The 13,823-nt window shown below is 50.6% G+C and overlaps 5 protein-coding genes across 5 annotated transcripts; 2 read left to right on the top strand and 3 right to left on the bottom strand.

The window, feature by feature from the left end:
* Positions 1-691: 691 nt before the first annotated feature.
* CORC01_01763 (peptidase family M28) lies at positions 692-2,041 on the bottom strand (the record flags this gene model as incomplete). Its single annotated transcript, XM_022613417.1, has 4 exons — positions 692-928; positions 1,018-1,322; positions 1,395-1,830; positions 1,889-2,041. The coding sequence occupies 4 exons, from the start codon at positions 2,039-2,041 to the stop codon at positions 692-694; spliced, it is 1,131 nt and encodes a 376-aa protein (XP_022480143.1).
* Positions 2,042-3,308: 1,267 nt separating this feature from the next.
* Positions 3,309-4,399, bottom strand: CORC01_01762 (ATP synthase F0; the record flags this gene model as incomplete). Its single annotated transcript, XM_022613416.1, has 3 exons — positions 3,309-3,834; positions 3,913-4,173; positions 4,365-4,399. The coding sequence occupies 3 exons, from the start codon at positions 4,397-4,399 to the stop codon at positions 3,309-3,311; spliced, it is 822 nt and encodes a 273-aa protein (XP_022480142.1).
* Positions 4,400-5,113: 714 nt separating this feature from the next.
* Positions 5,114-7,057, bottom strand: CORC01_01761 (uncharacterized protein; the record flags this gene model as incomplete). The annotated part of the gene is made up of 1 exon (XM_022613415.1): positions 5,114-7,057. The coding sequence occupies one exon, from the start codon at positions 7,055-7,057 to the stop codon at positions 5,114-5,116; it is 1,944 nt and encodes a 647-aa protein (XP_022480141.1).
* A 4,277-nt stretch (positions 7,058-11,334) lies between these two features.
* On the top strand, positions 11,335-11,766 carry CORC01_01760 (uncharacterized protein; the record flags this gene model as incomplete). The annotated part of the gene is made up of 1 exon (XM_022613414.1): positions 11,335-11,766. The coding sequence occupies one exon, from the start codon at positions 11,335-11,337 to the stop codon at positions 11,764-11,766; it is 432 nt and encodes a 143-aa protein (XP_022480140.1).
* Positions 11,767-12,539: 773 nt separating this feature from the next.
* On the top strand, positions 12,540-13,506 carry CORC01_01759 (L-asparaginase; the record flags this gene model as incomplete). The annotated part of the gene is made up of 3 exons (XM_022613413.1): positions 12,540-12,614; positions 12,812-13,000; positions 13,258-13,506. 3 exons carry the CDS (start codon positions 12,540-12,542, stop codon positions 13,504-13,506), a joined length of 513 nt encoding a protein of 170 aa, XP_022480139.1.
* Between the last annotated feature and the right edge of the window lie 317 nt (positions 13,507-13,823).

Here is a 13,823-nt window from a genome sequence, read left to right as displayed (position 1 = left end):
ACAGTCAAGATTAACCTTATTTAGATAGGGTGTCGAATGCTGAAAATAGTCTGACTGTTCTTAACGTGATTCGAAAATCAAAATCAAGTCTTCTTCACAAAGACTGGAACTATGTCAAATCAATATCTGTGAGACTCATTCAATTCATACACGCTTTTGTCGCTAAGAGAACTTGAATTCAAAACTGGGTAAATTCGCAAAATGGTACAAATATCTAAAGTTGGAGAACCAAGACTGGCATTTGGATACCAAGTGCTGAATAGACATGCTACTATATTGTTCTAATTGAACTTGATTAAAGTGAGAGCTCTCTATTTCAGTCTGCAGGCCATCCATTTGGGGCAGTCCTCGTTCCATTGCAAAAACATGATAAGTTAGCTCTGGACTTCATGACAAGAAGCCATGTCCATGTATTCCAAAAACAAGAGATATAGACTTCATTTCCAACGTAGGAATATGACTATTGAAAATATGCTGCACTAGCGAGTGTTCATGGAATAGAAGCAATTCAATTTGAAAGGATCAGCCGGAATATCAGATCAATGCTGATCACATGATTTGTGAATATTTTATACTATCATCAGGCTTGTATGATTGTCCCGCTTCTCCGCGGAACCTGTACACCAATCCTGGTAAACACTTCAACGCCGCGCTGGGAAATGATGGATGGTGTTTCCACTTGAACAACTACCTAGGTAAAGGCCCAGTAAGCCAATTCATAGATGTATCCCGTCGCCATCTTGGCGTGCTGCAAAACGTGATCGAATGATACATATTCCATCGTATCATTGGATGTGTGGATGTAGGGGTTATGGTTCCCAAAAGGCGTCTCAAAGATGAAGGACGACGGATAGCCATTACGATTGGCAGAGGCGTGATCGGAGCAGGCATATCCGCAAACAGTCTCCTCATAGGGTATATCGGTATACTATGAAAGCGAAGAGCATCAGCATTTACGCACCATGGAACTCAAAAATTCAGCCCCGAAAGCCAGCAACGACGGAACAAGCAACTGACAGTATCGATGACGCGCTTCATGAACGCAACCTGGTCGAGGTCTACCCAGTCCGTGACGACGCCGAACCTCTCAACGCCGTCGCGGCCGACGTAGCCAACCATGTCCTGCTGCAGCATCGACACGACCTGGCGGCTGGAGGCGCGATATTGGGTGAAGATGTCCTGGCTTCCGAGCAGACCGGCCTCTTCGGCACCGTACCAGTGGAACTCTAGGGTGTTGAGGATATCGCCAGACGCGATGCGCGGGTCGGAAAGAAGGACACGCAGGACCTCGAGAATCATGACCGAGCCAGAGCCATTGTCATCTAATCTAGCAGCGTCAATGATCATGTACTCGTCTCATACACAGCAAATAGAGCGGTGGGGGAAGGACTCACCAGCACCTGGCGCACGACCGGCGCCACGGTCTCCAGAAATAACAGAATCGAGATGCCCGCCCAACACAACAGTCCGCTGGTTACGTCCGGGAATCGTCACAATGATACTAGGCTGCGACCACGCGACGTGGCGCACATAGCGGATGTTGGCCGTCGGGTGTCCCGCGACGTCCAGAACGGCGCTGATCTGCCCGTACAGCCACTCGGCGGACTCAACGCCCGTCTTGGAGAGGTAGTACCGATTGTGAAAGGACGAAAAGCGCTCGAGATGCGCGCGCATATTGTCCTTGCTCAGCTTCGGGATCAGGGCGTTGACGTGGCACGTCTGGTTCATCTCCGTCGGGAAGGGGAGGGCCGCGAGGAGCTTGAAGTCGGCGGAGGGGGTGACGGCTGGGATATCGGACCATTCTGTGATGTCGAAGAAGTGGATGCGTTTCTGGTTGCGGTAAGCTGCGCTCGCGGGACAGAATGGGATGTTCTTCAGGTTGGCATACGTCCATCATTTCCCATTTCTCCTCCTCCGTGACGGTGACAGTCTCACCTGGGGCGATCTCCAGTGTAAATAGCTTGTTCGGATCACGGGGCTCGACAAACGAACCGGCGACCATGGGAACCAAAAGGGTCGCGAGGAGAGAGTTGAAGAGCATGGTGACTACGATACACCGGAGCTAAAAACGAAGAATGGGAGATTGAAGTCCGCCTGCTTTCAATCCTCGCCAAGGGGTCATGCTGGGGTTGTCTGGCACATTATATGCTCGTCCCATCTCTCGAGACAGTGGGTAGCTGCATGGGTAGCTGGAGCAAATATCCTCACCAGGCGGCATGGTGCAGGGATATCAAGATTGGTGACATTCGAGATACTCCAAGCCCGGCAGAGAACTACGTCCACTTGAGGGGTCATCGTATCTCACGCGTAAACCGGTGCAATGGTCCCAAGCGCGTTCCAACTTAATCTCATGTACGCCGAGAACTGTAATTGGAAGCTGGGAACTCTCAAATTTCGTCAGCCCACACGTTGGCGGTGAGGTTGGGTGACCTAGAACACGTTTGCGAACTTTTGTGTTGGCCACGTCAGGCTGGAATCAGTTCCTCGTGCCATCTATAATGATAAACCTGCAAGACCCAGGTTTTCTCAGCAGAGCCATTGACCAATAATCTCTCCAGTCTCGGGTCCGGATTCGATTCTGGGCCGACAAGGCGAGGAGATGCTCATCCGGCTGCCATCTCGTCCGAACTTCGAAGATGATGGTGGTGTTCATTCTCATCTAGCATTCGAGTGACGCAGCTCAAGACTTGGTCTGTAGTTTTGCTGCAAATCCCAGCCAAGTTAGACCCGAGACTTCCGACTGCAAGAAATATCTCAAAGAAGTGATTCAGAAGTGTTCTTTGTTTACCGTCTTGAATGCGCCCAGTTGATAATGCGCCAAGAGAAGTATCTCTATTCGGAAGGTGACTTTTAGCCAAGACGTTGCGCGGGGACTTGCAACTGAGGGGTTGGAAATAAGAACCAGTGATTTCGTCTGGCTGGCAGAAGAAACATCCCAGCTTGCCAAGCGTCGCGTAAGATATTTCGAGTCATCTAGGGAATCCAAACTTCCGTGCGCGATGAGCGGGCATCTTTTGACTTGAGCTTGAGGAATATGAATCATGTGAGCCCTCCTTTTTCCTCGAGTATGCAAAGGTGCAATCCGATACCAGTGTGAGGTCTCGAGCATATCTGGGAATAAGCATGGTTTGAGTGCGTGAGGTTCGACGAAAAGACCCAATCTCATATGATAAGCTCGGTCAAAGAGTGCCGAATTGTCAAGAGTCGAAGTCAAACGCATCGAGGTGATTTCTGAAATCGTTGATACGAGGACCCGGCTCCATCTTTTCAAAAAAGGCCATCTTCGAAACGTCTCGACAAGCAGGTCACTAGACACCCAGCAAAGGTCGTCCCTCAACCGACTCCCACCCCTCGTCCATGCCGTCGCGAAGCGCAACGACTAGCAACAACCCCCGAACACACCCAGCAAGACCATCATTAACCACAGGCCACCCGATCAAGCGATACCACTCGACCCAAGACGGCGAGTACGGCGGGTATTTGACGCGGAATACCCAAGAGATTGCAACAAGAGCAAAGACGACGCATTGGACGGTGAGACCCGGGAGGCTTAGAGCGCCTGCGTTCCCTCGTCGAGAACGTATCTCACGCACTTGCGGAATAACGGCAAGGATAGTCATTGCGGTGGACATGGGGATGAAGAGGAGGTAGTGAACCAAGGCGAAGATGTCCTGGGCCCATCGTCGGGGTTCGGATCGTGATGGTGGTTGGCAGGCGTCTATGAGAACTGGGACGACGGAGAAGAGAAGAAACAAGGTAGAGATTGTCATGACGGCTTGTCTGTGGCCTATTCTGTCGGGGTTTGCGGATGAGTATCGGAAGCAGAGGATGAATCTGGAATAATAGCAGTCAGCTCTCGGTCACATGAGAACCGGCAGGCCGTCAGTCGCCCTTGGTATCCAGCATCCTCACAAGTACAGAGAACAAAGCCAGACGACGACCAGCTGGCCGAGATTAAACCAGTCTCCCGCTGTGGCTGGGGTATTGACAAAGACGTCGGGCCTCAGAGACCCATCATTGTTGACGTTGAGAAAGAAGCCGATGGTGACTTGTTCTGTGGCGCTGAGGAGGTTGAAGAGGACGTAGTAGAGTGAAAGGCCATCGCAGTGGCCTTGTTCGCGGAGTCTGTGGCATTGTGGCAAATATGAGACGACGCTGAGGATGCTCAGGATACTGTTTTCATTCAGTTAGTAAATCGCAAGGAAAAAAGGGGTCCTTTTCTGCCACGTGCTGCGGCGCCTGGTGTTCTTGACGCGTCCCGTCGTCATTGGCAAGATATCAGATGACGGGATGACAATAGCCTGGGCAACCAACGCTTTGGGCAGCAGTAGTATATGGGGGGATGTCACAATTAGACCACTCACAATCTAGAAGAATTAGGCAAAATGTTAGGAGCCATCGCGAGCCCAGGGACTTCAAAAGTCCAGCAGAATGCAAAATGGCCTACCTATGGCGATGACTGGACAATGGAAACAACGCTTTTCAACCCACGTAGCTAATGTTGAAAAAAAAACAAAATCGATCTATCGATTTGAATTTTAGTCACGAGGCGAAGGCGGAATTCGTACCTTGGCCTTGGAAAATGCGGTCAGGTGGGTGTTGTCTGCTGCCGTCGGTTATTTTTTTGCATCCTGTAGGATTCAGGCATCCCATCACGTGGGCCATTGATCCACGATAAGTCGATCGAGTGGCCCGTTGGCGGGATGTTTCGCAGGGGTCCACAACTCACCCGCGATAATTGCAACTACATGTAAGTAGACATGAAGAGACCATCTTCTTTTTGAGGGGAGAGTCTCTACCAAACTCTGCCAGATGCTAGTCTTCACGGCGGTGATATGCAACAGATACCTTGTGGTGTCCTTATCCAAGACATATCGCAAACACTTCAATATAAAGCAAATGCAAATGTGTACGGGGAAACTCAGTGGACTATTGGGGCTGTCTCCTATTTCATCTATCGAACTTCCGCGGATTATGGCATAAAGCCGCAATTCCTTATTCATGAATCCTTGTCATCATCCGACTCAGATCCTAGGCTGATAGAGTCAGCCAAAAGAGCCAGTCCAATTCTCAACTGTATGCAATCCTCATTCTCCATTGCCAATCTACAGTTCTAGTAGATGTAGAACTTGGTGGGCCACTTGTCGCCGAACTGGTCGGCAAAGTCACAGTTCTCAAAGCCCCAAAGACGCATTCGGGTCTGGGTGGGGTCGTACAGGGCCAAGGCGCGAGTGAAAAGGATGTCAATGTCCATGTTGCCGACGAGGACATCCCGACCCCAGGGCCACCAGCTAAGGTGGCAGGAGTCGACTTTGGCAAGAGGGGTGGCGTGACCGTTACCATATTCCTCCTTGTTGAATCTGAAGTAGAAGCGACGGATAGACATGAAATTGCGGAGCTTCGTGCAGTCGGCAATGAGAGGCGAGTCAGGCTTGGCGCCGCCAAACAAACTGATCTTGCCGGTGCAGCGCTTGGAGGGGCCGAGGGGGGTTTCCCATCTCTCCAGTCTGGTGTCAAGCTTCTTGTCACTGGAGCGCGAGATATCCAGGAGGTTGGCGTTGAGCTGAACCGTGATGTTGGCGCCGGTGTTGTCGGTGACAGTGACATCAACCCAGTTCAGCGAGGTGTCCGTGTCGCTAGGGATCATGGCTATTTCTGCCGAAGCAGTCATGTCCTCGGGGGAGCCGGGCTCGACCATTATTGCACCTTGTTGCTCAATCTGTCTAGAGTGGACAGTAGGAACGAGGCGGTTTCCGCCGTTGTCGGGGGGGTCGACATGGCCCTCGCCGGCTGCCTTGGGATCGCGGTAGAAGAGGTGGAACTCACCCTGGTTCGGGATGTCTTTCTTGAAGCCACACTGAACTCCCATCTTGCCAAGGATGTGATCGGGTCCAAATTTAGCTCCATCCCATTTCAGCATGCGCTCGAGGAAGCCGACCATGTCACGGTTAGAAATCGTAAAACTGTTCTGCGTGGGGATGAAGCCGAGGGCACAGGTCTCATGGGCGGTAAATTTGATCATTTTGTTATGGTCTTTTTCCTTAAACTCGAGTTTAGCAGCGTTGACCTTGAGGAATTCGAAGAGCTTCTCGCAGTCTGATTTGACGGGGTGGTCGGGCTGTTTCCATTCAGAGGACAGCCAAGCGGGAACGCAGTAGGGGCCATCGGGTGGACCACCCACGACCAAGTTGAATCGCTTAGCCATGTTTTGGTTTTTGGAGTAGGTCTTGATTTCGGCGGTATTGATGCCGTGGACCTCGTCATTGAAGACAAAGGCGGAGGTGTTTCTGGGGATATCGTCGAGAGCATGGACGATAAGAGGCTTCTCATGCTTGATGGCGCGAGTCTTGAGGGTGGTGGTGGTGTTGTCAGGGACGAAGGCGTCGTTAGCCAGGAGGAAAGCAGAGGAAACAGATCCGCGCTGTTGAAGTCTCCAGAAGACAGGAGCAAAGCCCGAATCACCTTCATACACTGCGCAATCAGCCTCACCGGAAGCCGACATGCGACCGTTGTTGGTCCAACCCTTGCGACTCAGAGATCTGTCGAGGAAGTTGGCAATATCGCCGCTGGAGAAGACGACGTTGCGGTGGGCTGTGAGAGTGTGGTAGGCACAAGAGCCAACATAGATGAGCTCGATCCAGCGGTTGAGGTCAACTTTGTTATCGAAGTAGACGAAGAAGGGGTGGCTGTGAGAGAAATCGTAGAGGGTCTGGCAATCAGAGCGAAGAGGAGTGCCGTTGTCGCCATTGTCTTTCTGGCTGGCACGAACGGTGCAAAGCTCCATAAGCTGAGGCGTCTTCTGAATCTTGAATTGCTTGCCGAGATCATTGGGGAGTTTGGTGACATCGTCAGTCATGAACACGCCAGGAGCGACGTGGACCACGACATCAGAGCCGTTGGCAGCCTTGAAGGTGATGGCGCTGGACTTGGCGATGGGAGCAGCAACTTCAACGAGGGCCTGCTCGGGGACAACGTGCTCGGGGACAACGTGCTCGGGGACGGCGAGCGCGAGAGCGATCGCCGCAAGGGCAAGGACGGGCGCGAGGATCATTCGCATTGTGGAGTTGGGAGATGAAACTTTGTCTTTGTGTCTGTCTCTGTGCTTTTGTGTAGGGAGTGATGAGAGAGGGAAAGCCTGGAAGCTATTGATGATTTGACTTGAGGGTAAGATCAGACAGCTGAGGCGTCCGTGGTGAAAGAAGATTGGGGGATTGAAAAGTGAATCTTCGTCCGAGGAGGCATTGGCGGTGAAGTGCGCCTTTGTTTTGGTTTGTGGCAGGGAAGAAAATATCTCCAGGGCTGCGCGGTGGGAGGCTGAGGAATTAGGCATTACTCGGCTGGCCCGGCGGCGAAGAGGAAGATCACGGGACTCGCCTGCCTCTATTTCCCTTTTGGGCAATTCAAGCGGTGAGATACGGGGGGCCGCAAGGGTTCTCAGTTGAATTTTCTGCGTGGACCGAGGAAGGAAGGAGCTCTGCCGGAAGGGAAGGTGCGGCGCGCCTCCCTCAAGTTGCCTTTGATGCTCGGCTGAGGTGGAGGCCAAGGTGAAGTTGACGGTGAAACAAGGTGTTGCGCGGTGAGGATCACGGTGTGTTGACCGTCGAGTAGGGGATGACAAACGGGATTGATAACACTCAACCCCCGGGAAGAGTCACCTTCGTGGACTGTTTACTCGGCGGAGACAGGCCTGGAGATTTCTATTGCGGGCCCTCTGGCTACCTACACCAGAGCAAGGTATGGATAGATGGGGCATAGGAGAGTTTGTAACATTGTAGGCAGGAGGGGGAAAACAGCCGAGTCCCTTGCCGATGTTATAAATTGAGGGGATGATCACATCGGCCGAGCTTTTCCTCGGCTCCCTATAGTCTTGATTCCCGCTACTTTGTACTCATTCTTTTGCTGCTGTCGAACTGCAGTACAACGAGGTTTACAAGCCTCTTGACCACCCACCATGTCTGCCTTTTTCAAAGACGGCTTGGTGTTACGAAATGAAGCATCATGTATGCAAGGAGTTAAGACGAGAATCATTCGAGGTTTATCCGCTTACTCAATGGAGCCCGGAAGGTGCGGGGTCATATTGTTGCTGCAATGCTCCGTGTAAGTGTTCTGTTGTGTGTAAGGTATGGATGGGAGATTGACAACAGCCTACTAGGTAGTCGATGGCGGGTAGTGTCGAGTATTCAAGACCCAAGTTTTCACCCTTCCCTTGTTCATTCCAATGTGGAGGCTTTTGACCCATCAAAGTAGTAGTGTTCAAGATGTGCATGTTGAGAAACTCAGTTTGGTGGGCTTCAAGCTGGCATTTTTGGTGACACAGACTTCGCCGCCCAGTCGATAACAATGAAACTAATTGTCAGGTCAACATTTCTCTTTGTGTCCACTTACAAGGATACATCTGTCTGGTTGTTCTCTGGCGTTTATTAAAAAAGAGCGCGCAACATGTCAACTTTGTATTCAAGAACGGCTTGGCATACAGAAGTAGGTCACGATAATTCGTTGCTTGAGGAAAGGTAAGCTTCCCGTGGTAAAGCTATTCGTTTTGGGGTTGGCCTGTGCCTTTGAGACCTCTCTGATCCCCGAGAAATATCACGCACCATTGTCACTTTAGCCAGTGTATCATTTCCTTATTCCGGAAGTCGGACTGCAAACCACACTTGCGACAATACAATGGTTTTGATTCTTCCGGGCAATTCTGATGGGGGTAACCGTGGTCTTCTGATCTTCTTTACATACTTGGTTCATGATGTCAATGAATTAGAGAATTGATACAAGAATGGCTTTTCGCAGCTAAAGGATTCTCTCCCAAACTCTTCAAGAGACTACAACGGGGGACTACTGACTATCTCCTCTTCAAACAAAGTCCAGGCTTCATGACAGGTCAAATCATAAAAGCCTGAGTAATTTCACAGTGTCCAGAAGTAATTCCACTAAATAAACCCGTTATGGTTTACATACCTTATAGTGGTTGACTTTACTTTTGAGTAAGGGCTGGGATCTTGACTCTAGAATGGTTCCATAATCTCTTCGCGCTCTTCGCGAGGCCTCTATATAAAATCTTAAGCAAGAAAGGTAGTCGCAGATATGGTAAACAGGCAAGACTGCCATTGAAAATCCCATTTAAGCTTTGCGATGCGCCTAGAGTGTAATGCGCGATTAGCTCCCGCTACTGCTTCTTCGACCTTCCCTTACATAAGCACGACCCATCCATAAGTGTTGGTTTACGTATCACAGGTGTGATTGTTCGATCGAACCGTGGTGACGAAGGGTCAATTGACTGTGTATTGATTTCTGCGTGAAGTGGAAAAGAGAGGTTCCAACCGGAGGTTGGACCGTCAGTTGAACGCGGATATAGAGACCCTCAGATGGCCCCTGCGCTGGCGCTGACTCGAGGTCAAATTGGGCTTCCAATCCGACAATAAGATTCCACCTAAGTATATATTCCCACTTCAAGGTTGCCAACATACGTCCGCTGTGCATGTCAAGCCTCGAAGTTAATGCATTCTATAGAATCCCTCTAGTGGCTTCCCGTACGAGTAACATACAAGATGGCCGTAGTATTAATTTATGCATAAAAATAACTGAAACAGGGAAGGAAGGGGGGGTGTTAGATTGGTCTAAAAAAAGTGCATATATTTATAGTGTGTCGTCCTTCCTTGTCGTCTCATCAATTACACTTTCCAGTCACTACTTGTTTAATGCGTCCCTGGCTTCTGTTAGTCCCCTCGCTTTATCACTCCTAACCCATCCCTTCATTATCAGCAAGCATTCTATAGCTAACACTCCTTCCTACACAAATAGGGCTTGAAGCGGGATATGCTCCAAGATGGTGGCAAACAGACTCTTTTCAACTCCTCCAACCCCGCAAAGATGGCCAAGAGCAAGTCGACAATGATTCCCGCCAGCGTTTTCCAAGAAAGAACTAGAGCAGAGGACGTCGCAACGGAGACTCAAGAACTAGCGGGCTTCGGTCTTGGTGAGATTTCTGAAATGTAGGGCGGTGACCTAGACAACGCTTCCGACGATGGAGCCCTTAACAGTGGGGAAGCTATAGTGAACTATGTGGATAAGTCCGCTTCCTCAACAGGCGATCATATTTTGGCGTCGATAACGTAGACTAAGGACACCAGCATCTCTTACTTTCAAGAGTTGTTCAGCAAAAGGGCATCCAAGAAATAAGGTCAATGACCTACTCAGGTCTGGATGCCTCAAGTTCCCTCCTGTCCCAGCAAAATCCGACTTTACCATCCAATCGTTCAAGAACAGCGATTTCTTTTCTCATCAGAATCCCTAGTCTGATGTCTAGGTGTTTAGTCATCTTTATCACGATTACATATTGGGAGCCGTTTTTGTACTTTTCATTTCAAAATGAGGCATTCACTGGTTAGAATACAAAGACAGAAAAAATGAAAAAGGGAAGAGGCGCCGGTGATATGTAGGATGTTCATCTATGAGAATACCCACGTGGGATGACGACGTCCCGGTCCTGGTGGTATTTAGGGCCAAATCCCACAATTAAAACAAAAAGGATCCATTCTCGATAGAAGATAAAAAGCAAAACACAATCTTTCTTACTCCATAACGACTCGCTCTTTACGCATTAAGACGAGGTCGGGGATCGCTTCAGCTCGGCACTGACTGAACTAAGGCTTCGACCAACAGCGATTAACCTGTCCCAGACTTAAAAAGCTGGTGTGACCCCCCAGCTCTAAATACTTTTTGAACACATCATGTCAATGGGATTTCCAGAAAAGCTCTGGCGTCAGACTGTCAAATCCTTGTTATATTACGACTCCATTATACCGGCCCGTGTCACGCACAGGTCACCGGCTTCGCGAGTAAGCCGACTCTCCGATTATCCGAGCTGACTCGAACGGTCTCGTATGGCAAAGTGCGCAGAATTTCTAGAACCCTTTGCTGCCGCACCCAACGAGTCAGCACGGGAGGGGGACCATCTTGCGCGTTCAGGGTGGGCTAGGAATCAGACGATGAAACCGATAGCGGAAGATGGGCGGTAGATTATAGGGCTGTCGTGAAGTTAAATAGAGTACTTTGTAGCAAGCTGGAAGGCGGAGCAGTCCGTGCGGCCGGTTCGTCGCAACATGGAACGGTTCGGCAGTGCATGTTGAAATTTTCAGACGGGAAGGCTTTGTCTGGCCTTGGTAATTAAGGTTAATTGAGGCCTCTCTCGTGTTTGGTGTACCTTGCGGAGGGGTTTGGTTGACGAGATTGTCTATGCTCAAAAACTGATATATAGATGCCAACATCACGGCATCCTCCTTGCCTCCCGCTCCCACGACCCACTCAACCTCCAAAAGCCAACTGCCAACGCCCAAGATGCGCTCCGACATCCTCCTCGTCCTCGCCGCCACCTTTGGCTCCACAATCGGCCTCCGCCGCGGCTGCAAGCACACCGGCGAGTCCGAGGGCTGGTACTACACTACCAAAAACGACACGTTGGATATCCTCGCCGCCGACTTCTGTACGAAGACCGAGGTCATCCAGTCGTGGAACAACATCCAGACCATCGAGCCCGGCATGAACCTGAAGGTGCCGTGTCACTGGAACGCCGGTGAACAGCGCGACTGCCGCAAAAACACGGACGCATACGGCGCGTACGTGGTTACCGGCAATGACACGCTTAACGAGATTGCCTATGACTTCTGCACGACCGCGGTTGATCTGAAGAATTTGAACCCGAACCTGATAAAGAACATCGATTTTATCGACCTCGGCTGGGTCATCGAGGTCCCTTGCAGCTTCAACTAAACGGCGGACGTTAGTTATGACTAGAGGGGGAAAAGGGGTTTGAGGAAAAGTTTTGGATCGACGTTTGTTTGATACTTCGTCCTCTTCAGTACTGTCCTTCGTTTGGATTGAAATCCATGCATAATTTTTGCAGCGCAGCGTCCGTGTTTGTTGGGTCGCTTCCTCACTGAATTGTTTTGGTCAGCGGGTGGAATATCATGGCTTTTGTATATGCAGCACGAAGTCCGCTGTTTTTTTCCTTCGGCTGCGCTTGAAGACATGATAGACATGATTGGCATTGATCAGCTACCTCGTATGTCTGTTCACCTTCGAATGACTACAGATTTATGTCGCTAGAACTTTAAGATACCCCCTCGTATCACGATTTCCCTCTTCAATCTCTCTCGTTCGCCTTCGTCCCCACCCCATTCAGCTGTCTCGCGATCTATTCCGCGACTTTCAGAATTCTCACGCTCTAGTCCGTCCCCACATCATCTACCTCGTCCTGGTCCTGTCCGAAGCATCTCTTTGACGACACCTATCACTTTTGGCGAGTTAATAATAGAAAACATAAGAACACGGAACTACTGTTCGCCTGTCTTAGCCTCGAGCGCATCCGGAGCTTAGCCCCATGTGTGATAGGCCCCAGGCTGTCGAGATATGGCCGATGATGTTCCTCGGTGAAGATTACTAGTGAACTTCAACATCGTCAAAGACTTGCATGGATTCTAGCCTGGAATAAAGATGGCCCGTCGAGGTATTTTCGCACGAGCCGGAGATTGACACCGACATCGATGGGAATTGTTCTCATCGCCTCGGCCACAGTTATGTATGCTCAAAACAAAGTCGTGTCCAAGGCTCACTACATAGTACAAAGCAAATGTTCGATTAAGACTCTTTCTTGGACCAGCCAGCAGAGCATTTCAGAGGCATTCTCTCTTCTCATAGCCTCTAGGAAACCACCAGCGTTCTCTGCGACTCCTTCTCAGCGTGATAATCAGTCAAGAAGCAGACTCGCAAGATGCTCACCGCGGCCTCCTAGCTGGCTCTCGGCCTGGCAGCCTAGGTCCCGCTCCCAGCACACAACATCCCCTCTACCCGCAAGACATACTACAACGCCAGCCTCCCCAACATCACAATCTTCGCCACGGGTGGCACCATCGCCAGCTCAGCCTCTTCCAACGCCCAGACGGCAGGTCACCAAGCCGGGGCCCATGGAAGCAATGAGAATTTCCACGGCGCCGATGTCCTCATCGTCGCCGTCCCGGAGCTGTAGAACGTTTCCAACGTTGACTCCGGTAGCAGCACTCCCGACATCCATCTCAACCTCACCCGCCTTGTGAAGGAGGCTCTCGGTGACCCCCACTAACGGGGAGGCGTCTTCATCCACGGCACTGACACCATGGAGGAGTTAGCCTTCTTAAGTTCTTTTTCGACATCAAGCCCGTCTTCTACTTCACGCCCGTCCACCCCCTGGGCCGCACCTAATTCGGCATCACCGTGACCTCTGAGCTCCCCGAGGTTGACATCTTCTTTGGCCATCAGGCCCTCAACCCGGCTCTCGCGACTGCCGCCGTCGCGAGCGGCGCCAATGGTCTCGTCCTTGCGGGCATGGGTGCCGATGGGTGGACCACGCCCGGCCGCATTGCGCTCAAGGCGATGGCGCAAGAGAACGGTACGCAGATTTTCTTCTCCAACTGGACCATGGGTGTATTGCTGAAGATGATGACGCCCTCAACACGTACGGCGGCTGGAACTTGAACGCCCAGAAGTCGCGCGTTCTGTCGCAGCTTGCGCTCTACTCTGGCCATAGCTCGGAGCACCTCGAGACGCTGTTCAAATTCGCCCCTTAGAGGTATGAGTACTAAATAATGACATGGTGTCATGAGATAATTAGTACACGGATACAATCACAGAGAAATCGTAATTCATCTCACTAAAGTTGACAAATCCCCGTACTATTCCGACTTTTTGTAAATTTATGAAAAGTGTCTCCAAGCCCAAAAAATATACATTGTAATGCGGCTTTGCGATGTAAGCAATACGACTTGTCTCGATTATTCCCAGATCAAAAAGCC

The sequence above is a fragment of the Colletotrichum orchidophilum genome (genome assembly GCF_001831195.1).
Source record: "Colletotrichum orchidophilum strain IMI 309357 chromosome Unknown Scaffold_9.1, whole genome shotgun sequence".
Taxonomy (NCBI): Eukaryota; Fungi; Ascomycota; class Sordariomycetes; order Glomerellales; family Glomerellaceae; genus Colletotrichum; species Colletotrichum orchidophilum.
Note: the sequence above shows the minus strand (reverse complement) of the source record. Positions and strands in the feature narration are given on the sequence as shown.